This window comes from Jaculus jaculus, chromosome 5 (assembly GCF_020740685.1).
Source record: "Jaculus jaculus isolate mJacJac1 chromosome 5, mJacJac1.mat.Y.cur, whole genome shotgun sequence".
Classification (NCBI taxonomy): Eukaryota; Metazoa; Chordata; class Mammalia; order Rodentia; family Dipodidae; genus Jaculus; species Jaculus jaculus.
The window spans coordinates 46,634,245-46,656,625 of record NC_059106.1 but is presented as its reverse complement, the minus strand read 5'-3'; the positions used below and the strand labels follow the sequence as shown (position 1 = coordinate 46,656,625).

The 22,381-nt window shown below is 49.4% G+C and overlaps 1 protein-coding gene across 1 annotated transcript in view; it reads right to left on the bottom strand.

The window, feature by feature from the left end:
• Tnfrsf8 (TNF receptor superfamily member 8) overlaps positions 1-22,381 on the bottom strand; it is a 75,500-nt gene that overhangs the window by 6,415 nt on the left and 46,704 nt on the right. The window contains exons 7-11 of the mRNA XM_045149077.1: positions 20,435-20,525; positions 19,602-19,744; positions 12,878-12,979; positions 12,730-12,783; positions 10,628-10,755 (exon numbers count right to left, since the gene is read on the bottom strand). Coding sequence (XP_045005012.1) covers positions 10,628-10,755; positions 12,730-12,783; positions 12,878-12,979; positions 19,602-19,744; positions 20,435-20,525 — 518 coding nt within the window. The remainder of the gene's footprint in view (positions 1-10,627; positions 10,756-12,729; positions 12,784-12,877; positions 12,980-19,601; positions 19,745-20,434; positions 20,526-22,381) is intronic.

Genomic DNA, 22,381 nt, shown 5'->3' with positions numbered 1-22,381 from the left:
TGGTGGGTGTGTCTGGAGTTCATTTGCAGTGGCTGGAAGCTCTGGAGTGTCCATTCTCATTCTCATTCTCATTCTCTCTCTCTCTCCCTCCCTCCCTCCCTCCCTCCCTCCCTCCCTCCCTCTTTCTCTCTGTCAAATAAATTAAAAAAAATATTTTAAAAAACAAAAATAAAATGAAAAAATAAATTTAAGAATAAAATAAATAAAAACTAATTTGAAGGCCACATGACTTCTTTTTTTTTTTTGGTAGGCACATCCCTACTTGGCAAGCTACAGGTTAATGAGAAACCTTGTCTCACACACACACACACACACACACACACACACAAAACCAAAATGGCTCAGGGAGTATTGTGCAAGAAGGGGTGTAAAGAACATAAAGGGGGCTGGAGAGCTAGCTTAGCAGTTAGGGCGCTTGCCTGTGAAGCTTAAGGACCCATGTTCATCTCCCCAGATCCCACATAAACCAGACACACAAGGTCACACATGCACACAAGGTGGTGCATGCATCTGGAGTTTGATCACATTGGCTGGAGGCCCTGGCACGACAATTGTCCCTTTCTCTCCTGTGCACACACATGTGCTATTGCTCTCTTATTCAAACAAAAACAAAAACAGGCCAGTCTGTTGGGCTTGCCTCAAAAAAAAAAAAAAAAAAAAAAGTGAGGGGAGGAGTGCGCTGAGGGACAATGTCTTCCCCTTATGACGTGGTCTTTGTTCTCATCAGCTCACAGCGGCTGTGGTCACCTGCATAAGGCTGAAACAGAGGTCCAAGCTTGGGTGGGGGTGGGGTTCATGAGGCCCCATCCTCCCTGAGGGGTTCTTGGCAATCAGTAGTTGCTGGAAGAGGGGGAAATATTTCTTTAGTGGGGTAGCACTGGTAAGCTGCTGTGCTCTGGTAACATGTTCATGCAAACAACCCTAAGTAAACTCATAAAGTCTCCAAGAAGAAAAAGGAAAACATGAAAATAAGAAGGAGGACTGGCTGGGAAGAGGAAGGGGGTCAGCAGGAGTAGAAGGGGGATAAGTGAGGATAGTGGATGAATATGAACAAAATGTATTATATACAAGTACGACATTGTTTAATTTAAGCCAGGCATGGTGGTGCATGCCTTTAATCCCAGCACTCGGGAGACAGAGGTAGGAGGATCACTGAGAGTTCGAGGCCACCCTGAGACTATATAGTGAATTCCAGGTCAGCCTGAGCTGGAGTGAGACCCTACCTTAGGGAAAAACAAAAACAAAAACAGTTAGATGGCTCCTAAGAGGAATGACACCCAAAGATGTTTCCTAGCCTCCACAAACCTAACACATACATGAAGAAGGAAGGGAGGGAAGAAAGAAGAAAGGAAGGAAGGAACAAAGGAAGCAAGGAAGGGAGGAAGGAAGGAAAGAAGGAAAGAAGAAAGGAAGGAAGGAAGGGAGGGAGGGAGGGAGGGAGGGAGGGAGGGAGGAAGGAAGGAAAGAAGGAAGGAGAAATGTGACTGGCATGTAGTAAATTCTCAATAAGAGTATTTTAAAAGTCTGTGCAGGCTGGAGAGATGGCTTAGCAGTTAAAGCACTTGCCTGTGAGGCCTAAGGACCCATGTTCAAGTCTCCAGGTCCCACATAAGCCAGATGCACAAAGTGATGCAAGTGTGCAAGGTCACACATACACACAAGGTAGCACACACATCTGGAGTTCAATTGCAGTAGCTGGAGACCCTGAAGTACCAACTATCTATCATTTATCTATCTATCTATCTATCTATCTATCTATCTATCTATCTATCTATCATCTTGCTCTCTCACATTAAAAAAAAAAGGCCCGTTTCTTGGGCTTGCCTCAAAAAAAAATTTGTGCTACTGATTTGCTAACCATGAGACTCCTGGAGTAGGAAATAGTCACAGCATTCCTCCTGACCAGATCTGGGGCCCCAAAGCAGCCCAGCCTATTGCTGTGTGCAAGGCCTGCTGGAAATCCCCTGGGGTTGAGCCAGAAGCTGGAGACTCCCCAGCCCTGGCCAAGGCCTGCCAGAGAAGTGGGGACAGGTCAAGCCCATGGACTCTGAGCTCCCTGCCCTGAAACCCTGGGTGCCAACAGAAGGGATGGCCCCCCAGCAGCCTCAAAGCCATAGGTCTGGAAGGAAAGGACACAGACTTCAGGGGCAGACTGAGGTAGGACGAGGAAGGTGGCACTTACTGTCAGCTTCCCTGTGGGTCTGGGACCTGAAGAAAAGAAAAAAAAAAAAGAGTAAACAACACTACCAAGAAGTATGTGGCAGCTCTCCTCCCCACCCCGCCTGCTGGTACATGGTGGTACCCAAGGGTCCCAGGAGGTTGATCACGATCTAGTTCAGGACTCGGGTCCCCAGTCTAGGAGAGCACAAAAGGTTTGAAGAGCCCAGCATGGCGGCGCACACCTTTTATTCCAGCACTCAGGAGGCAGAAGTAGGAGGATCACTGTGAGTTCAAGGCCGGCCTGAGACTACATAGTGAATTACAGGTCTGCTTGGGATAGAGCAAGACCCTACCTCAAAAAACAAAACAATGTTTTAAGGTCAGCACCCAGCCCTGGGCACCAGGGAAGGGCTTATGTTTCTCTCTCTCTCTCTTTACCCTTTTCCTCTCTTACTGCGAGTAGCCAAGCCAGCGGGGCCTCTCAGAGCCCTCCCGACCCCAGCACACACACGTACAGGACTCATTCCGAGACGTGGCCTTCCTGAGCCACCCTCCATTGGGCAGAGAGGTCTGATGCCATTGTCACCATCTGTTTACTGGAGACCCAAGGACTCCCCAGAAAATGCCATTCAAAATTTGCTGGAGGACCTCAAGACAAGCAATAGGATCCTGAGGACAGGAGCTAAACGTTGTCTGGGACACACCCGGAGTCAGCCCGTACAGCCTGAGTGAGCTGGGGTTCCCCTTCCATGTGCCAAAGGAGCCCAGGCCACAGCCCTCGAAGACAAACCCTTTCTAGCTATCTCACTTCCCTTTATGCCACCTTCCTGTGGGCTCAGGAGGTACCCATGCCGAGAATCTCAGGGCACAAACTTGACCTAGTCATCTTTGCCCTTGCCCTCCACCACAATGCCCGGTTGTATTAATTAGGGTCACCTGAGTGCACGGTGACATTGAACCCGTGGTTCACTGGTCATCTGAGAAAGGCCAAGATGGCCTCTAGCATTGAGTCTATCTTAAGACAAGGCAGCTCAGGCCCAGCATGGGCCATCTTGTAGTTTAGGGGGACACAGCCATTCCTGACTCTTAAGAGGCCACCTAGAGACTGGTTCAGGTGTGCACTGCCTGGGCAACTGTGTCAGGAAAGACTCTCTTACCAAGGGAGCTGTCTCTAGAACACCCTTTCTGCTGCACAGGCAGTTCGGGGAACCACTAGTTCTGCATTTCAGCCAACACGCTCCCGCAGATGAGCGGACAAGCGCAAACACCATTCCGAGTGAGCATGGATGCGCTGTGGCTGGGGACGCGCCCTTAATGCTATCAAGTCACATACACATGCTCACCGCAGTAGTACGCATCTGGCAGGGAAAGGGAATGGTATATATAAACGACCTTCACATCAATGACACACTGAGTCTCAGTTTAGTAACTGACACACTTTCGTAGCCTGGTAACCACTGTCCCCAGCACAGTGGTCACCTCCGGAAGTCAAGGCTTGTTCCCCCAAGGTGGCCGCTAACCACAGCCCAAGCCACCACTTTGGCAGATGGTGTCTGGCCGGAGGCATTTCAAAGGCTGTCAGTGAAGCCAGACATTTGTGCTTTGGACCAGCTGGTAGGTGGTGCCAAGTCACCGTGGCAGCCTGGGAGGAAAAAAAAAAAAAAAAACACAAAAAACCTGAGTGGCCAAACAGCGTGAGAAAAATAACAGAGATGATAACTTCAGTCTCTGAAAGGAAGTGGGGAAGACTGTACTCTCAGCTGCCCAGGCCCTCTAAGTCATTTCCATCTCTCTAAAGAGCCATCTGGCTGAGAAGCCCCACTTCCTTTGACCCAGTGGACCTTCTTTTGGGACCACACCCTCAGGAAGTCACTCTAATGAGGACAGAGACACTGCAGTGGCTGTACCCAGTAGGGGTGTTTATAACAACCACAAAATTGAAAAGAAGCCAAGTGTCAAACAATAAGGCCCCGAGCAGTCCCAGAGCTCACAGCCTCCTTGGCTGGGCAGCAAGCCAGTGCCATTACTTCATGGCTCTGATGGCCCTGTTTTCTGGATAATCGGATAAGCCACAATAACTATGGAAGGGCTTTAAACTATTGTGTTTTTATTCATTTACTTATTTAACAGAGAAAGAGAGAGAGAGAGAGAGAGAGAGAGAGAAAGAGAATGGGTGCGCCAGGGCCTCTATCCACTGCAAACAAACTCCAGATGTGTGCGCCCCCTTGTGCTGCTGGCTAACATGGGTCCTGAGGAATCAAACCTGGGTCCTTCGGCTTTGTAGGCAAACACCTTAACCTCTAAGCCATCTCTCCAGCACTATGGGTTTTATAACCATAGTGGCTCCCCAGCACTTGGGGAAGTTGAGGTGGAAGGATTTCAGTGAGTTCAAAGTCAGCCTGGGCTAGAACGAGACCATACCTCAAAAAACAACCCCCCCCAAAAAAAATCCCCATAGATGAGGCTGGAGGTGGGCCTCAGTGTCAGAGAAGTTGTCTGTCACGCATGCCTGAGGCCCCGGGCCCATCCCAACACCAAAGAAGCAAATAGGTAGTAGACACACTGAGAGCAAGGTCCCTTGGTGTGATTAAGTGTGGTTTCTTAGTCTGTGATCCTCTGTCCTCCAACCCAGAACCTCACCACAAGGAAAAAAAAGAAGAAGAAAAAATTAGGCAAGTCCTAGCAGGGAGTATCATGAAAAATGTCTGACCAGGGCTCCTCAATGCTGTCAAGGCCACCAGAGTCTAGAGAAGTCTGAGAAGCAGTTGGGGAGCCTCAGGAGAGGGTGACTGAATGTAACACCCTAGGCAAAACTAAGCAAATATAAAAGTATGGGTGTTTTATTGAACAATAATATATTGACATTTGTTCGCTTATTGTGACAAACATACCATACCAATAAAAGAGGTTAGTAATAGAAAAAAACAAAAGGGGGGGTCTGAGGCAGCTGGAAGCTTTGTGCTATTTTCTCAACTGGGGGAGGAGAGGAGTGAGACATGGTCTCTTGTAGCCCAGAACCTCAAACTTCTACCTGAGGAGGACTTCTGATGCTCCTGCCTCTGCCTCCTCTACTGAGATGACAGGTGTGTGCCACTAGACCTGGCTTTTTAATTTTTTTGTTGCTGTTGATTTTTCTTTTTTCACCCTAGCCCAGGCTGACCTGGAACTCACTATGGAGTCTCAGGCTGACCTCAAACTCACAGTGATCCTCCTACCTCTGTCTATTGAGTGCTGGGATTAAAGGCGTGCGCCACCATACCCGGCTAATTTTTTTTTTTTTTTTTACTATTAATCTAAAAGTGTCTTAAAAAGTGAAGCTGAGTGGTGGCTCACACCTTTAATCCCAACACTCGAGAGGCAGGGGTAGGGGGATCACTGAGTTCAAGGTCAGCCAGAGACTACACAGTGAAGTCCAGGTCTGCCTAGGCTAGAGCGAAACCCTACATTGAAAAAGAACAACAACAAAAAAAAGTGAATGGACTGGAGAGATGGCTTAGTGGTTAAGGCGCTTGCCTGCGAAGCATAAGAACCCATGCTCGATTCCCCAGGACCCATGTAAGCCAGATGCACAAGGGGGCACATGCATCTGGAGTTCGTTTGCAATGGCTGGAGGCCCTGGTGTGCCCATTCTCTCTATCTGCCTGTCTCTCTCTCTCCCTCTCTCTTTCAATCTCAATCTCTCTCTCTCCAATAAATAAATCAAATATTTTTTAAGTAAAGCCTATTTAGAATGTTTTTATTGCGTTGTGCACACAAGTCAGCATGGGAGAGGGAGGGTATGGACGGATGTGCCATGGCTCCTGTGTAGAGGTCTGAGGATAACCTCCGGTGTTTTCCCCCTCCTTCCACTTTCATCTGAGACACGCTGTCCCTTGTTTGTGTTTTTGCCACCTTGTGTGCACCAGTCTAGCTGGCTCATGAGCTTCCAGATTCTCCTAGATTCCCTGTCCATTGCCACATAGACCGAGTGGTTACCAACACGTACCACTTTGCGTCATGTCTATGTGAGTGCTGGGAAATTGAGATTGAGCTGGAAGGCTTACAAGCAATATCTTTAACTGCTGAACCATCTCCCTCAGTTTCTAATATCTTTTTCAAATTAAAATATCAAGAGAAGACGCCCAGGACACTGCTAAGCTCAGGGTGCTAACACCGCTAGGCACTCTGTCATTATGCGAGAGAGAAAACCAGCCGTCACTGTGGACTCTGGGACACAAGCATGCAATAGCATCAAGGTAAAAGGGCAGATTCCAGAGCACCCCAGATCTGCCAACAGCCCTGTTACAACCATGAGCACTTTGATAAAGACCCAAAGCAGATTTTGCCAAGTGCAGAGGTCAGGTCTCAGCTTTCCCCTAAAACGGTTGCTTCAGTCTGTCTGACATCATCTTATCAGTTTCCTTGCCATTTGCAGTAACCATGATCTTCCCGGAAACCCATCCAATATCCCGGGACCCACAGCCAAGACACGGACACGCTGTGCAGCAGTGGCTCCCTGGGACAGTGCCTCAGGGAGCATGTAAGTCCAGATGTAAGAGTCAAAGGTCTCAGTCCCTCCCAGGCTATCACGCCCCCTCTCCGTCTCATGCCCTCACTGGCTAAGTGGGCGCTGCTATGGGAAGCAGGCCAGCCTCAAGGAGAAAATTTGCAACTGGATTTCATGCAGGCGTTGACACTGGCTTCCTAGGTGCAGAGCTGAGCCAGAAGTGCTCCAGAGGAGAGAGCCAGGTGACAGTATAGACGTGCCCAACGCACCAAAGCACAGGGGCACTTCCTTTATCCTCCTGCTGCCCTGCTCTGGTTCAATGATCGAAGAACCTGCTACTATGATAGTGAACGAAATAAGAACCCAGGAGCTCACCCTGACGGGGACATGCAAATGAAGGAAGCAAAAGCCTGATAAGGAACAGGCAATCTACACAGTCTCACAAGACCTCCCTCAGAGCCAGGGGTGATGGCTCAGCCCATGAAGTGCTTGCTATACAGGCATGAAGACCTGAGTTCCAATCCGCCCAGCATTCATGTAAAAGCACCAGGTGCACCTCTGTGATCCCAGCACAGGGGAGTCAGAGGGAGGGGAGCCCTGGAGTTTGCCATCTAGCTAGTCTAGCCTAATCAGTGAGTCCCAGGTTCAGTGAGAAATAATAATAATAATGATAATAATGTAGGGGGCTGGAGAGATGGTTCCCCAGAACCCACAAAAAGCACAGCGTTGGGATGGAGAGACCGCTTAGTGTTTAAGGCATTTGCCTGCAAAGCCAAAGGACCCATGTTTGACTCCCCAGGACCCATGTAAGCTAGATGCACAAGGGGGCACATGCACGTGGAGTCTGCAGTGGCTGAAGGCCCTGGTGTGCCCATTCTTTCTCTCTCTACCTGCCTATTTCTGTATATCTCTCCCTGTCAAATAAATAAATAAAAATAAAATGTTTTTTTAAAGAAGCACAGTGTTACAGTGTTGCATGCATCTGGAGTTCCTGTGCAGTGGCAAGAAGCCCCAGCGTGCCCACACTCACTCATTCACTCTCAAAAATAAACAAATAAATAAGGACAATGGTCAGGGAAGATACCCAACATTGACCTCTGGCTGCCATATACACCCCACACACAAACATACAGACCGCATGCCTCACACACTTACCACACATGCACACACAAAGAAAAAGAAACTGGGTCTGGAGAGATGGCTTAGTGTTTAAGGTGTTTGCCTGCAAAGCCAAAGGATCCTGGTTCAATTCTCCAGAACCCCCATAAGGCAGATGCACAAGGGGCACATGCATCTGGAGTTCATTTGCAGTGACTGGAGGCCCTGGCAAGCCCATTCTCTCTCTCTCCCCTCATCTCCCTCTCCCTCTTTCTCTCTCTCAAATATATATATATATATGTATATATATATATATATATATACACACACACACACACACACACACACATACATACATATATGGATATATATATAATATATCCATATATATATCTATATATAATATATCCATATATATATCTCAAATATATATATAAATATAAATATATATTTTTTTTTATTTTTTTTTAAAGAAAAAGAAACCTCCCCCAATGTGCAGCCATTACCAAGAGGGAGAGGATGAAGCCTGCAGACAGCAGCTTACAGGAGCGCTGCAAGCATACAGCACTGGGACAGGGACAGAAAGGGACAGAGAGAAGCCTGGCAATGTGTCCCCAAAATGCCCAGCCTCATTTCTGGAAACTTCTAGCCAAAGACCCACAGCCTGAGTCCACTGGCAGGAAAATCACAGACTAAGCCAAAAGTCAGGGTGCATCTGCCAAAGGAGCCCGTGTCTGTCCAGGTGTTAAGGTCGTGAAAACACCATCAAGAATGGACCCAGATGGAGCCCCGAAGACAGGCTGCCGATGGCACCCTGGTATTGGGAGCTCCCGCTTCTGCTATGAAGGTCATTGTTGGTACAGATTAAGAAACATGACCTGGACCTGGTTAATGGTAATGATGTAGGGTGATTCCTTGATTCTTATGGCCTTATGAAACTCATGTAAAACTGTGCCTTGTTAACGTGAAATACACACCAAGGAATGTGGGAGCAATAAGATATCAAGTCAGTAAGTTACTCCCAAGATGCATTGAGAAAAAAGTGTGTTTTTTTATTTGCTTGTTTTGAGAGAGAGAAAGAGGCAGAGAGAGAATGGACACATACACCAGGGCTTTCAGCCACTGATAACAAACTCCAGATGCTTGTGGCCCCTTGTGCACATGTGTGACATTGCACACTTGTGTCACTGTGCATCTGGCTACATGGGACCTGGAGATTTGAACATGAGTTCTTAGGCTTTGAAGGCAAGTGGCTTAACCATTAAGCCATCTCTCCAGCCTGGATTATTTTAAACATTTTTAAGTTTTTTATTCTATTTATTTATTTGAGTGAGAGAGAAAGAGAGAGAGAATGGGCACGCCAGGGCCACTAGCTACTGCAAATGAACTCCAGATGCATGTGTCACCTTGTGCTTATGGCTTACGTGGGTCCTGGGGAAGGGAACCAAGGTCCTTTGGCTTTGCAGGCAAACACCTTAACCGATATGCCATCTCTCCAGCCCCTGGATTGTTTTTATACTGTGCTTTCAACTTTTTATGGAAGGCTGAAATTGTTTCAGAACCAAACACATTAATGAAGGACCCAGGTCTGAGGATGTAGCTTAGTTGGCAGAGTGCTTGCCTGGCATGCACAAAGCCCGAGGTTCAATCCCTAACACTGAACAAATTCAGTGGTGATGCACACTTGCAATCTCAGCCCTCAGGAGGTAGAGACAGGAGGGTTAATAGTTCAAGACCAGCCTCAGCTACATATCAAGTTTTTTTGTTTGTTTGTTTTTGTTTTTGTTTTTCAAGATAGAGTCTCAATCTAGTCCAGGCTGACCTGGAATTTACTATGTAGTCTCAGGATGGCCTTGAACTCATGTCTATCCTCCTACCTCTGCCTCCCGAATGCTGGGATTAAAGGGATGTGCCACCACACCTGGCTTACATACTAAGTTTTTTAAGTTTTACATATTAAGTTATGTAGCCTGAGCTACATAAAACTCTGCCACTAAAACAAAATAAAGAACTGAAGTAATTTTATACCATGGTTCTCAGGCAGTAACTTCCCCCAGGGGCCATGTGAAGGTGCCTGGTGACATTCTAGGTCGTCCCAGCTGAGGAGGGCGCTCCTAGCATATGGCAGCTAGAAACATCCTGAAATGTGGAGCATGTTCCCCAGCCCCCAGTAAATAGCTGTTTAGCTGGGCATGGTGGCACATGGCTTTAATCCCAGCACTTGGGAAGCTGAGGTAGGAGGATTGCTGTGAGTCTGAGGCCAACCTGAGACTACATAGTGAATTCCATGTCTGCCTGGGCTAGAGCAAGACCCTACCTCAGAAAAAAAGAGAGAGAGAGAAAGGAAGGAAGGAAAGAAATACTCTTTTGGGGCTAGAGAGATGGCTTAGCAGTTAAGGTGCTTGTGGCAAAGCCAAAGGACCCAGGTTCGATTCCCTAGTACCTATAAAAAGCCAGATGCATGAGATGGTACATGCGTCTGGAGTTCGCATTCATCTGGAATTAAGTTTGTTTTCAGTGGCTGGAGACCCTAGCATGCCCGTTCTCCCTCCCTCCCTCCCTCCCTCCCTCCCTCCCTCCCTCCCTCCCTCCCTCCCTCCCTCTCTCAAAAAAAAAAAAAACCCAAAAAACTTAAAAACATATCTGCTCACTGACAAATATGCTCACGGTGAGACATCATGTTGACAGAAACCTCAGCCACAGGAAGAGCAAATTCCTACCCTACAAAGCCTTCTGCCTGGTGCTGCTCATGTGTGCAATGGGGACAATGGTGGCAGATGCCTCGTGGGTCACGACAGGAGTAAAATGACATTACGTGTGTGCTTTGTAAAGGTCTGTCACACATGGAGTAAAGGCACGATTCAGGTGTTGTGGGTCAGGCACCTGATTATACCTGCACACGTCCCTGCTCAGGGAACAAGAGCCCCCCCGGCCCCCGCAGAGCAGCAGCAGAGCTGGGGCGAACGTGTCTGCCCCACTGATCATCAGCCGCTTCCAGCAGCGGCACTTGTCTGAAAGCTTGGAAGAGCCAGGACACCATGTGCTAGGACAGAGCCCGCACCAGGGCGGTCCTCGGACAGATGAATGGGCAAGCCAAGGAAGAGTGCGCCTCGGACAGGCCAGCCGTGCTCAGACCTCGCCCGCCCGGCCCCGGCTTCCCTTCCTCCTCTCTCGGCCTTGGCAAGCTCAGTGGGCGCATCAGAAGATGGAGGTCCAGAACCTGCCTGAAACACCATGCTGACCATTGAATCTCACTCAGTTCCTTGTAGGTCTGGCTTCTTAAGAAAACATGCTTTTATTTATTTATTTATTTTGGCCAGATGTAGTAGCCCATATGCCCTTAATCCCAGCATTCAGAACCCTGACATAGGAGTATCACCGTGGGTTCAAGGCCAGCCTGGGCTAGAAGTGAGAAAAAAAAAAAAAAGGTGCTTTTTGACTTTTTTAAAAACATTTCTTTTTGTAACAAAACTGCTCTCATGAAGGTTTAGAAGAAGAAAAAAGATTAACTGACGGCAATGGAAACTCTAATACTAGAAAAATGTCAAGAAAGCAAACACGGGTTTCAATGCGCCACGCCTGACAGCTCATGGAAACAGGCTTGAAACCATCAACACACAAAAACCCCCTCACACAGGGAGCAGAGTGCACACTTATGAAACTTTTCAAGCTCAAAACACATCTTGGTGGGCTGTGTTTTGGTGTCCCAATCAACAGCTGGCCGCTACCAGGCTGTCTGAGGGTCCAGAGGAGGAGCTCAAGGCAGGGCAGTGCCTGCGTCTCAAGGCCATGCAGCTAACTGACAGAAGCTGACCTGCTCCAGCTAGGAACTGCTATGGGCACATCCTCCCAGGAGCAGCTCTCGGGCCCTGGACTATTTCCAGACCACGCAGTGACCATGCTGAGCCCTGTCGTGTCCCGTGGAATGAACATCACAGGGAGTGAGAGAGCCAAAGGAACTCTATAGCGGTTTGCTATGCAAAGTAGGCAAGGTTCACCCAAGTTTCTGTCAGGACCCAGCACACAGTGGTGCTCAATCAGTGCTTAAGGTATGTGCTGAGGAAGACCTGCCTTCCTGGGGCTGAACAGGAAAGGCAAAGGCCTGATCATGAGATGCCTAGGACTCATCCCTCCCACCCAGGACTAGGGCAAAGAGATGCCTGCTGTGGTATTTGGGAGGCTCAGTAGCTCCAGAAGTCTGCCTGAGAGGGTTGGCCTAGAACTGGGCAGGATGTCATAACAAGGCCAAAAGAGGGACTCAGAAAATGTAGGCTCCAGACACAGGCTGGCCTGCAGACAGACAGCAGCCACTGGATCCTGGATGCTGCCCACGGGCATGGCAGGCCCAACTTGATTAAACCACATTCGACCTTCTCAAGTAGGTCTTTTTTGGTTTTGCAAGGGAGGAGAATGAGTCAACTGAGACATTCAGCAACCCTCCCAAGGCCATATGCCTTGGAAGGGACAGAACCAGAGTCCCAGGGCTATCTGCTGCCCTCTTTGCCCTAGCCTTCCTGGCTCAGTTCATCTGCCAGGCAGTGGAAGAGAGGGAGGAAGAAAGACTGAGAGGCAGAATAGAATAGAATAGAATAGAATAGAATAGAATAGAATAGAATAGAATAGAATAGAATAGAATAGAATAGAATAGAATAGAATAGAATAGAATGAAGAGGAGAGGAGAAGAGAAGAGAAGAGAAGAGAGGAGAGGAGGCAAGAACAAAGAGGCAGGTTAGAACCTTCTGGAACTCTCTGCCAGTACTGCAGCCTGCAGCATTCACTGGCATTGTGTCTCCAGTAGGGGGAAGTGAAGAAAACAGGAAGAGCTAGTGAAAAGCTGCATGGGGAGTGGGTGAGGTTGGGGGGCAGACCTGGGTCAAGAGAGTGAGTTCAGCCTCCTAAACCCAGACCCAGAGCCCAGGGCCACAGTGCATCTGTCCATCTGCTCCCTATGCCTCAGGTAGCCCTTTGGACTGCCGGGTACTCACCTGTCTGCCTCAGCTTGGGCTGGAAGCTCGGGGCTGGGTAGTAGAGGTGGAGTTCTGCAATGGCAACAGAGGAGATTTGAGACGTGTCCTAGGCCAGAGTGCCAGAGAGCAGCCATCCTCCCCAGGGCCCCAGGACATAGCCACTCACTCTGTCTGACTCGCCTCCTGCAGGTCTTCCAGTAGCACAGGAGGAAGGAGCTGGAGCCAACCAGCAGCAGCAGGACCATGGTCACCCAGAACAGCACAGGCCCTGGAAACAGCGGCATCACATGGGGCAACCCTAGCTGCAGCTTGCTTCTTCCTTCTTCTGGGATATAGATTCCAAGCCAGGATTCTACCTGCTCCAGCCCTGACCTGCCTGTCCTCCCTCCGCTGGCTCCAGCAAACTGCCCAGCTAGAGGAGCAAACCATCTCGCAGGATAACAAGTGGAGCCACTGGGGGAGCCGGAATGAAGAGGGAATAGAGGTCCAACGGGACTAAGGCTGGGGAGCGTGTGGGCGGGCATGGAGTGGCCAGTCAAGGCCAGGAGGGGAACACTGAGGATGAAGCAAAGGGGGCCGGGTCATAAACAACTCTCAGCTCTCTAAACTTCAAGACTGCCACCGTCCTGCCCCCGCGCACACTTCCTGTGCAGGCGGACTCAAGGTCCGCTCCTAATGGAGACACAGGCTGGCCCACAGACAGACAGCAGCCCCTGGATCCGGATGCTGACCACGGGCATAGCAGACCCAACTTGATTAAGCCACGCACAGCCTCCTCAACTAAGACTCGCTGCCCCTATTTTACAAGGGAGGAAACTGAGTCACAGAGGCAGTACTTGTTCCCTGGATGAGTCAATCAAAAGCCCCATGCTCTAGACTGGGCCTTTGGACAAGGGCAGGAAGCTGAGTCTTGTCCAAAGTCTGAAAGCAAATGAGGAGAGTCACCAGCCAGGCCAGGCCAGGCTATGCTGACTTCAGGGTCCACACTACTTTCTCATCCCTTGTGGTGCTGCGGATGAAGCCCAGAGCCTCCCACATGCTAGGCAAAGGCCTCTACCACTGAGCCCAGTACAGCCCAGCCCACACCCGTATTCTTGCTTTTAATGGTTATCTGAATGGATATAGGTCATGGATGTGGCTGGGTTTTGTTTATTCTGGTTTGTTTGGTTTTATTGGGGCAGGGTCTCACTCTAGCCCAGGCTGACCTAGAACTCACTCTACAGCCCAGGTTGGACTCAAACTCATGGCAATCCTCCTACCTCTGCCTCCTGAGTGCTGGGATTTTAGGTATGAGTCATTGTGCTTGGCTAAGTGATTGTTCTGTTGTTTGTTTGATATGCTTTCTTTCTTTCCTTTTTTATTTATTTATTTATTTGAAAGAGAGAAAGGGGCAGAGAAAGAGAGAAAATGGGCACTCCAGGACCTCCAACCACTGCAAACTAACCCCAGACACACGTACACCCTTGTGCATCTGGCTTACGTCCTGGGAAATTGAACCTAGGTCCTTTGGATTTGCAGGCAGACACCTTAACCGCTAAGCCATCTCTCCAGCCTCTTTCTTTCTTTCCTTCTTTCTTTCTTTTTTTGTTTGTTTGTTTTTTGAGGCAGAGTCTCACTCTAGCCCAGGCTGACCTAGAACTCACTTTGTAGTCCCAGGTTGGCCTCAAATTCAGTGATCTTCCTGCCTTTGCCTGGGATTAAAGGTGTGCATCACCATACCCAGATGATTTTTTTAGACATACTTGGTTTTCGCAGTGCTGAATGAAGGAACCCAGGCACTCTACCAATTGAGCTACACCCCCAGCCCTCAAAGTTCTTTCCTATGGAGTTCCCAGGCAGGGTAAATAGGTCAGAGGACATGTTGGGAACTGCTGGCCTGAGAACTATCGCCACCTAGTGTTCATAACTAGAACTGCCAACCCTAAAAACAATTACCTGGCCGTGTTTCATCAGAGCTAATAGTGACTATCTCCAAAGCATGGGGGTGGTGTGCTCACACATGCCATATGCTGACAACCCAGGCGACCTATTCTCTTACCATTTTACAGCTGAGAACACAGAGGATGGAAGGATTAAAACCACTAGTTAAGGTTATGAAATTATTTGATTTTTTTTTTTTTTTTGAGATTGGGTCTCATGTAGCCCAAGCTGGCCTCAAATTTACTACATGGCTAATGATGACCTTGAACTTCTGATACTCCTGCTTCCACCTCCCAAGTGCTGGGATTACAGACATGCACCACCACACCTGGCCTATTCAATGCTGGGAATGGAATCCAGGGCTCCGTGTACACTGGGTAAGTACTCTATCCACAAAGCCACATCCCCTGTCCAGTGACTGTTTTCTGAGTGGCAATTATGGGATGATGCCGTGAAAAAAAAAATTCCTATTACTGAGAATTAAATAGTCATTAGCAATGACAAAGAGACAACATAAAATCAACTCCAAGAGCCCCTCAGTCTGGATTCCTCACCCAACACCCCCAGGCCACAGCCGGTGGGCAGAAACACAGTAGTCATTGTCACCTGGGTCCAGAATGGGCGTCCCTGTGGAGGAGGGAGAGATGGTGTGTGTGCTACTGGTCCGGGCATCCACCAGGAGGCGCAGGGTGGAGGCAGTGCTGCGGGAAAGGAAGTCCAAGGCAGAGGTAACATCACAATCAGGACAGACAAAAAAGGAGGTATATACTTGAGAATAATTCTTTCTTGGGAGAAGGTATAGATGAAGCCTTGGAACCCAGAACTTCTGCTCAGTCTCTGCCAGACACTGTAAGGGAAGGGACTGCATTTCCTGATGTCCCTGCTTTTCCAACCCTCCCAGCAAGAGTCAGACACACATCCCCCTGCCAAAATAAAAGCCCTAACCCTGCACCCCAAGCCCAGCTAGCCCTGGGCACAGCAGGGCCAGCTCCATCCTGCCCATAGGAGGGATCAGGAGTCACCTGGTAGGTATCTCACTGTTTTCTGGAGTACTGCCGTCTGGGCGGGTCCCTTGTACAGGAGGCTTCAAGGTGGCATCTGTCTCTAGCGTACCTGCAGAGGTGGCAACATTTTAGAATCAGTGACAAAGAGGCTGGATCTCCAGGACATACTTTCATTGGTTAAAGGTGCTTTCTTGGGACTATGGAGATGGCTTACCAGTTAGAGGTGTTTGCTTGCAAAGCTTACTGACCCAAGTTCCATTCCCCAGCCACCCATATAAAGCTGAATACAAAAAGTGGCACATGCATCTGGCATTCTGTTTGTAGTGCCAAAAGATCCTGGCACATCCACACGTGTGTACAAATTAATTGCTTTTTTTTTTTTTTTTTTTTTTTGCTTTTCTGAGGTAAAGTCTCACGCTAGCTCAGGCTAAGCTGGAATTCATGATGAAGTCTCAGGATGGCCTCAAACTCTTGGCAATCTCCCAACTCTGCCTCCTGAGTGCTGGGATTTAAAGGCATGCACCACCACGTTTGGCCTAATTCGTTTTTTTAAAGGTGCTTTCTCCAGAAGCCTGTTAACCACAGTTTAGATTCCAGCACCCATGCAAAGCCAGGCACACAGTGGCACCAGGCATCTGAAATTCCAGTGTGCCTATAAACAACAGGAGGCAGACTCAGCTAGTCTGGTCTCCCCAGTGGCAAACAACAATAAGAGAGACCCTGTCTCAAACAGACAAGATGGAAGGAGAGGATCCTCACCCCAAAGTTCTCCTCTGACCTGCACATGTGCATACACATCACACACACACACACACACACACATTATTGCCAGGCGTGGTGGCACACGTCTTTAATCCCAGAACTCAGGAGGCAGAGGTAGGAGGGTTGCCATGAGTTTGAGGCCACCCTGAGACTACACAGTTAATTCCAGATCACCCTGGGCCAGAGTGAGACCCTACCTCGATAAAAGAAATTTTTATTTATTTGCAAGCAGAGAGAGAAGAGAGATACAGAATAGGCACACCAGTGCCTCCAGCCACTCCAAACAGACTCCAGATGCATGTGCCACTTTGTGCATCTTGCTTTGTGTGGGTCCTGAGGAATAGAACTTGTGTTGTTAGGCTCTGCAGGCAAGTGCTCTAACCAATGAGCCATCTCTCCAGCCTGAGTTTTCTGCTTTTGTGTCAACTTTAGTGATATATAATTTATGTGCAAGAAGCTCATGCAGACATGTGGTACACTTCTATAATCCCAGCACCAGGGAAGATCAAGGCAGGAAATTCAGGAGTTCAGACTGCTAAATAGCAAGTTCAAAGCTAGCCTGGACTACATGAGACCTATCTCAAAAAGAAAAAGATAAAAAATAAAGGAGGGAAGGACAAAAAAAGGAAGAGAGGAAAAAAGAAAAAGTCTAAGAAGAAAGTATCCATTCAGCATAGGGTTGGGTAAATTCTGCAAATTATATCTAAAGTTCCATCCAACCAAAATACAGATCATGGGCTGGAGAGATGGCTTTAGTGGTTAAGGTGCTTGCTTACAAAGCCAAAGGACCCAGGTTCAATTCCCCAGGACCCACATAAACCAGATGCACAAGGTGGCACATGCATCTGGAATGGCTGGAGGCCCTGGTGTGCACCCATTCTATCTGTCTCTTTCCCTTTCTCTCTCAAAATAAATTTTTAAAAATTAAAAAGTGGGGGGCTGGAGGGATGGCCTTTCAGTTAAGGCGTTTGCCTACAGAGCAAAGGACCCAGGTTCAATTCCCCAGGACCCACGTTAGCCAGATGCACAAGGGAGCGCATGTATCTGAGGAGTTCCTTTGCAGTGGCTGGAGGCCCTAGCACACCCATTCTCTCTCTTTATCTCTCTCTCCCTCTTTTTCTGTCAAATAAATAAATAAAATTTATTTTTTAAAAAAAAACACAAAATACAGCTCATCCCAAGTGACCCAGAAAACTCCCTGATGCCGTCTTCGCTCCACCTCCTCTACCTGTAGACCCAGCCCACCATGATCTGCCGCACGTCACCACGGATGGGCTGTCTTCCAGAATGTCATACACTCTTTCAGCATGGACTCTGCATATCCCTTCTTGCCCTCAGACAGATGTCCCTGAGACTTGCTCACACTGACACTGCCAGGCGCTCCTCTTTATGTTCAATTGTGCACTCTTCCCCACACCCCCCTCAGGTAAGGTCTTGCTCTAGCTTGACCTGGAACTTGCTCTGTAGTCTCAGTATGGCCTTGAACTCACAGCGATCCTCCTACCTCTGCCTCCCGAGTGCTGGGGTTAAAGGTGTGCGCTCTCATATAGATTCATCACCACCTGTGTGTCCATTGCCAGCTGGACACTTGAAGGTTTCCCATTCGAGGCTAGTATGAATAAGGCACCTCTCGACATTCTTGCCGATGCCTCTGTGTGCTTTCATTTCTCTTCCACCTCGGAAGAGTGGCTGGGTCACTGCGCTGGCCAGACAGCATGACTTCAAGAGAAGTGCAAAACCATGTAGCTTTGATTTGACCCAAGCGCCTTGTTTTATAGATGGACAGAAGCAAAGGGGCAGAGCCAGTAAAAAAAAAAAGGGGGGGGAATCAATGAAATCAATGATGAGAGAGCAACCTTGAGCATTCTCCAGTAGACCACCCGTTACTCTCCTCCTTCCTCCCTGGGTTAGTGATCACCCTCCACCTTGAAGGTGAGCAAAGGGCACCTCTGATCACAGCTCAGAAAAGGAGCTCAAAGCCAGATGCATAAGAAGCCTACAGTTAAATAAATGGGGGCTTTACCCTCCCCTGCCTTCTCCTGGGCAGGGCAGGAGCTCTTCATACCATCTCCTGCCTCTCTTAAACTAATAAAGTTTCTCTAGACTGAAAGAAAGGGAGAGGAGAGGAGAGGAGAGGAGAGGAGAGGAGAGGAGAGGAGAGGAGAGGAGAGGAGAGGAGAGGAGAGGAGAGGAGAGGAGAAGAGAGGAGAGGGGAGAGGGGAGGGGAGGAGAGAGGGGAGGGGAGGGGAGGGGAGTAAAGGAACGAGCCAGGGCTGTGGCTCAGTTGGTAGAGCGCTTGCCCAGCAGGCGGGAAGCCCTGGGTTCCATCCCCAGCACCACGTGACACCAGCCATGGCTGACAATGCCTGTAATCCCAGCACCAGGGAGGTTGAGGCAAGACTGGAAGTTCTAGGTCATACTTGCTATATAGAGTCTGAGGACAGCCTGGAATACATGAGACTCTGTATTCAGAAGCAAAACACTGAGCGATGCAGAGACATTGCATTCACACAAAGGTTTTTTTTTTTTTTTTTTTTCTCATTATCCATCATAGCCCCAGTGTGGAAACACCCCAAACAATTAAAAGCTGCTTGGGGGCTGGAGACATGACTCCGTGGCTAAGGCACTTGCCTGTAATGCCTAACAACACAGGTTCGACGCCCCAGTACCCACATAAAGCCAGATGCACAAAGTGGTGCAGGCATCTGGAGTTCATTTGCAGTGGCTACAGGCCCTGGCGTGCCCATATTTATTCATTCTCATTCTCTCTCTCCCTGTCTCCGTATAAATAAATATTTTTTTTAAAAAAAAGAAAGAAAAACAAAAGCTGCTGGGGTGCATCTGTACAACAGAGGCTGTTCTCATGAAACCCTAGCCACAAGGGCGTTCAGGGGCACAGACAGAGACCACCCATTCCATTATAAGCACCCTAAGTTCCCAGCAGGTACAATACACCCAGCAACCCCTCAGCGCTTAGCAAGCAGGATGCTCAGAGACAGCTGGGAAGAAATGAGCCCTTCGGGGTCTCTGGCCCTTGTGCTTCAGCCGCAGGAGCTGCACCCTGGAGACCCTCTTCAGTCCCCACAGCGGTAGGTAGCAATGCCACAACCTAGCACCCTCCTGACCCCACCACTGCCAGACACAGGTGCCCTCCATCAAACAGCGCTGCCCTGGGCGAGCACCCCAGCTCTAAGGGAACATTACCTGCATCCGGACCAGGGGGAGGCGCCCTCATTAGTCTAGCAGCATCCTCCTGCACGAGGCGGGTGCCCTCTCTTGGCAGCATGTTTTTGACATTGGTGCTGACTGGAGATGTCAGAGCAGGTGTGGCCTGGGAAGTGATGGGGCTGTGAAAGAAGCCAGAAGCTAGAGCTGCCATGTTCTGCATGGCGCTGGCAAGGTTTGGGCTTGGGGATAATGGTTTCTTTCTTTCTTTTATTCTTTCTTTCTTCTTTTTATTTGAGGTTGGGTCTCACTCTAGCTCAGACTGACCTGGAATTCACTATATAGTCTCAAGGTGGCCTTAAATTCACAGTAATCCTCCTACCTCTGCCTCCTAAATGCTGGAATTTAAGGCTTACACCACCACTCCCGGCTGTTCTTTCTTTTTTGAGGTAGGGTCTCACTCTAGTCCAGGCTGACCTGAATCTCACTCTGGAGCCCAGGCTGGCCTTGAATTCATGGCAATCCTCCTATCTTGGCCTCCTGACTGCTGGGATTAAAGGCGTGTGACACCACGCCCAGCTACCAGGGGATACTGGTTGCTGTGGAGAAGGGGTCCCAAGGCTCCTGCCTTGGCCACCACAGGCCCACTGGGAGCTCCTAGAAGCAAGGACTGTGTTCCTCAGGCCTTCTGGGTCTCCCACGTGTCCATAGCAAGGCTGGGCATACTTTAAGGCCTTGGCAGAGAGTCATCCAGAGGTCCTGCCACCATGGGCTAACACTGCCACACCCACCTCATTATGGCTGCACTATGTACATCTTAAGTGGCCCCACCCAAGGTCATCTGGAGAGAACAGAGGGGGGCCTGGAGTCACCTGGTGGGTGTCCTGCAGTCTTCTGGGCCGCTGCAGTCAGGGTTGGCCCCTGGGGAAGGCCGTTCACAGACAGTGTCTTTCTCCGCTGTACCTGCAGAGGGGACAGTGATGGCTTCAGAAGTGATGCTGAGGGACCCAGAGTCTCCAGGAAGAAAACTTACCACCACAGGCGGATGACAGTGAGCAGGGCTCGTGGGTAGGGAACTTGGAAAACACAATGGCCCTCTGGAGTTGGTGGCTGTCCCCACATTGGTTTCCTCAACAATAAAGAGAAGCTGGGTGTCTCCACCTGGGCTGGGCATCAGGTGGGCCTACAGCTGCAGGTAACTATCTTTTTTTTTTTTTTTTTTTCTTGTCCACCTGTGGTCAATCAGTGCTATCACATTGGGCAAGGTTGGCCCAGGACCTCAAAGAGAGGCCTCTGGCGCCCCCACGTGGCACTCTTGGGAACGCTGCTCAGGAGCCATACTCCACCAGCTGGAAGGCTGTGGATGAGACCCAGCTGAATGGGTTATTTTTCAAACAAGCTACGCATGGTGGCTCACACCTGTAATTCCAACATTCAGGAGACCAATATAGGAGGATTTCTATGAGATCAAGGCCAGCCAGGACTCTACAGTGAGTTTAAGGCAGCCTGCATTAGAGTTGAGACCTTGTCCAAAACTAACTAAACAAGGAGCCAGGCATGATGGCACATACCTGTAATGCCAACACCAGGAGGTAGAGGTAGGCGGATCAGGAGCTCAAGATCATTTTTAGCTACACGGGAAGCTTGAGACCATTCTGGGATACATGACACCCTGCCTCAAAAACAAGTTTCTGAGTCTCTGTGGTAGTTTGAATATAAAGTGGTTTCCCCCAGCCCCAGCCTCACGTGTTTGTGATTAAGCCTCCTACTTAAACCCCAGCTGGTGGGGCCTTTGGGAGGTGGAGCCTTGCTGGAGGAGGTGTGTCGTTGGGGGTGGGCCTTGGAGTGCTAGATCCCAGCCCACCCGCTCTCCTCCCTCCTGCCTGCTGTGGAGATGTGATGCCCAGCTGTCTGCTCCTGCCATGCTTTTCTCGCCATGGTGAAACCTCCCCTCAAAACTGCCAGCTGGAGGCTGGAGAGTTGGCTTAGCGGTTAAGCGCTTGCATGTGAAGCCTAAGGACCCCGGTTCGAGGCTCGGTTCCCCAGGTCCCACGTTAGCCAGATGCACAAGGGGGCGCACGCGTCTGGAGTTCGTTTGCAGAGGCTGGAAGCCCTGGCGCGCCCATTCTCTCTCTCTCCCTCTATCTGTCTTTCTCTCTGTGTCTGTCGCTCTCAAATAAATAAATAAAATATTTAAAAAAAAAACTGCCAGCTGGAATAAACCCTTGCCTCCCACATGCTGCTTCTGGTCAGGCGTTTTGCCTCAGCAATGAGGTGACTGCGACAGTCCCCCAAATCTTCAAGTTACAGGTGGGGTGAGCAAGGCCCGGGAAGCAAGGGAACAGGCCCCACAGGTGCAAAGGACTGCCCAGTGCCAGGCAGCTGAGACCCACGGCAGAGTACTTGCCCCTCAGCCATCCAGTCCCGTCTATAGACCCGGGTTCTGTGTCCCATAGCAGAGAGCTCCTTGCGACCCAAGGAGAGTCAGACACAGTGCCCACTCCCCTGGTCTTCCTTCTTTTTTTTTTTTTTTTTTTTTTTTGGTTTTTTTTTGAGGTAGGGTCTCACTCTGGTCCAGGCTGACCTGGAATTAACTCTATAGTCTCAGGTTGGCCTTGAACTCATGGCAATCCTCCTACCTCTGCCTCCCGAGTGCTGGGATTAAAGGCATGCGCCACCATGCCCGGCTGGTCTTCCTTCTAAAAAAAGTATGTCCTCCCCTTGTGGGGGGCAGGGTCTCACTAAGGTAGATCAGGCTGGCATCCTAAAATGTCACTAATGCCACCAAGAGAGGCTCTGCAGCTCTCAAAAGCTCTACC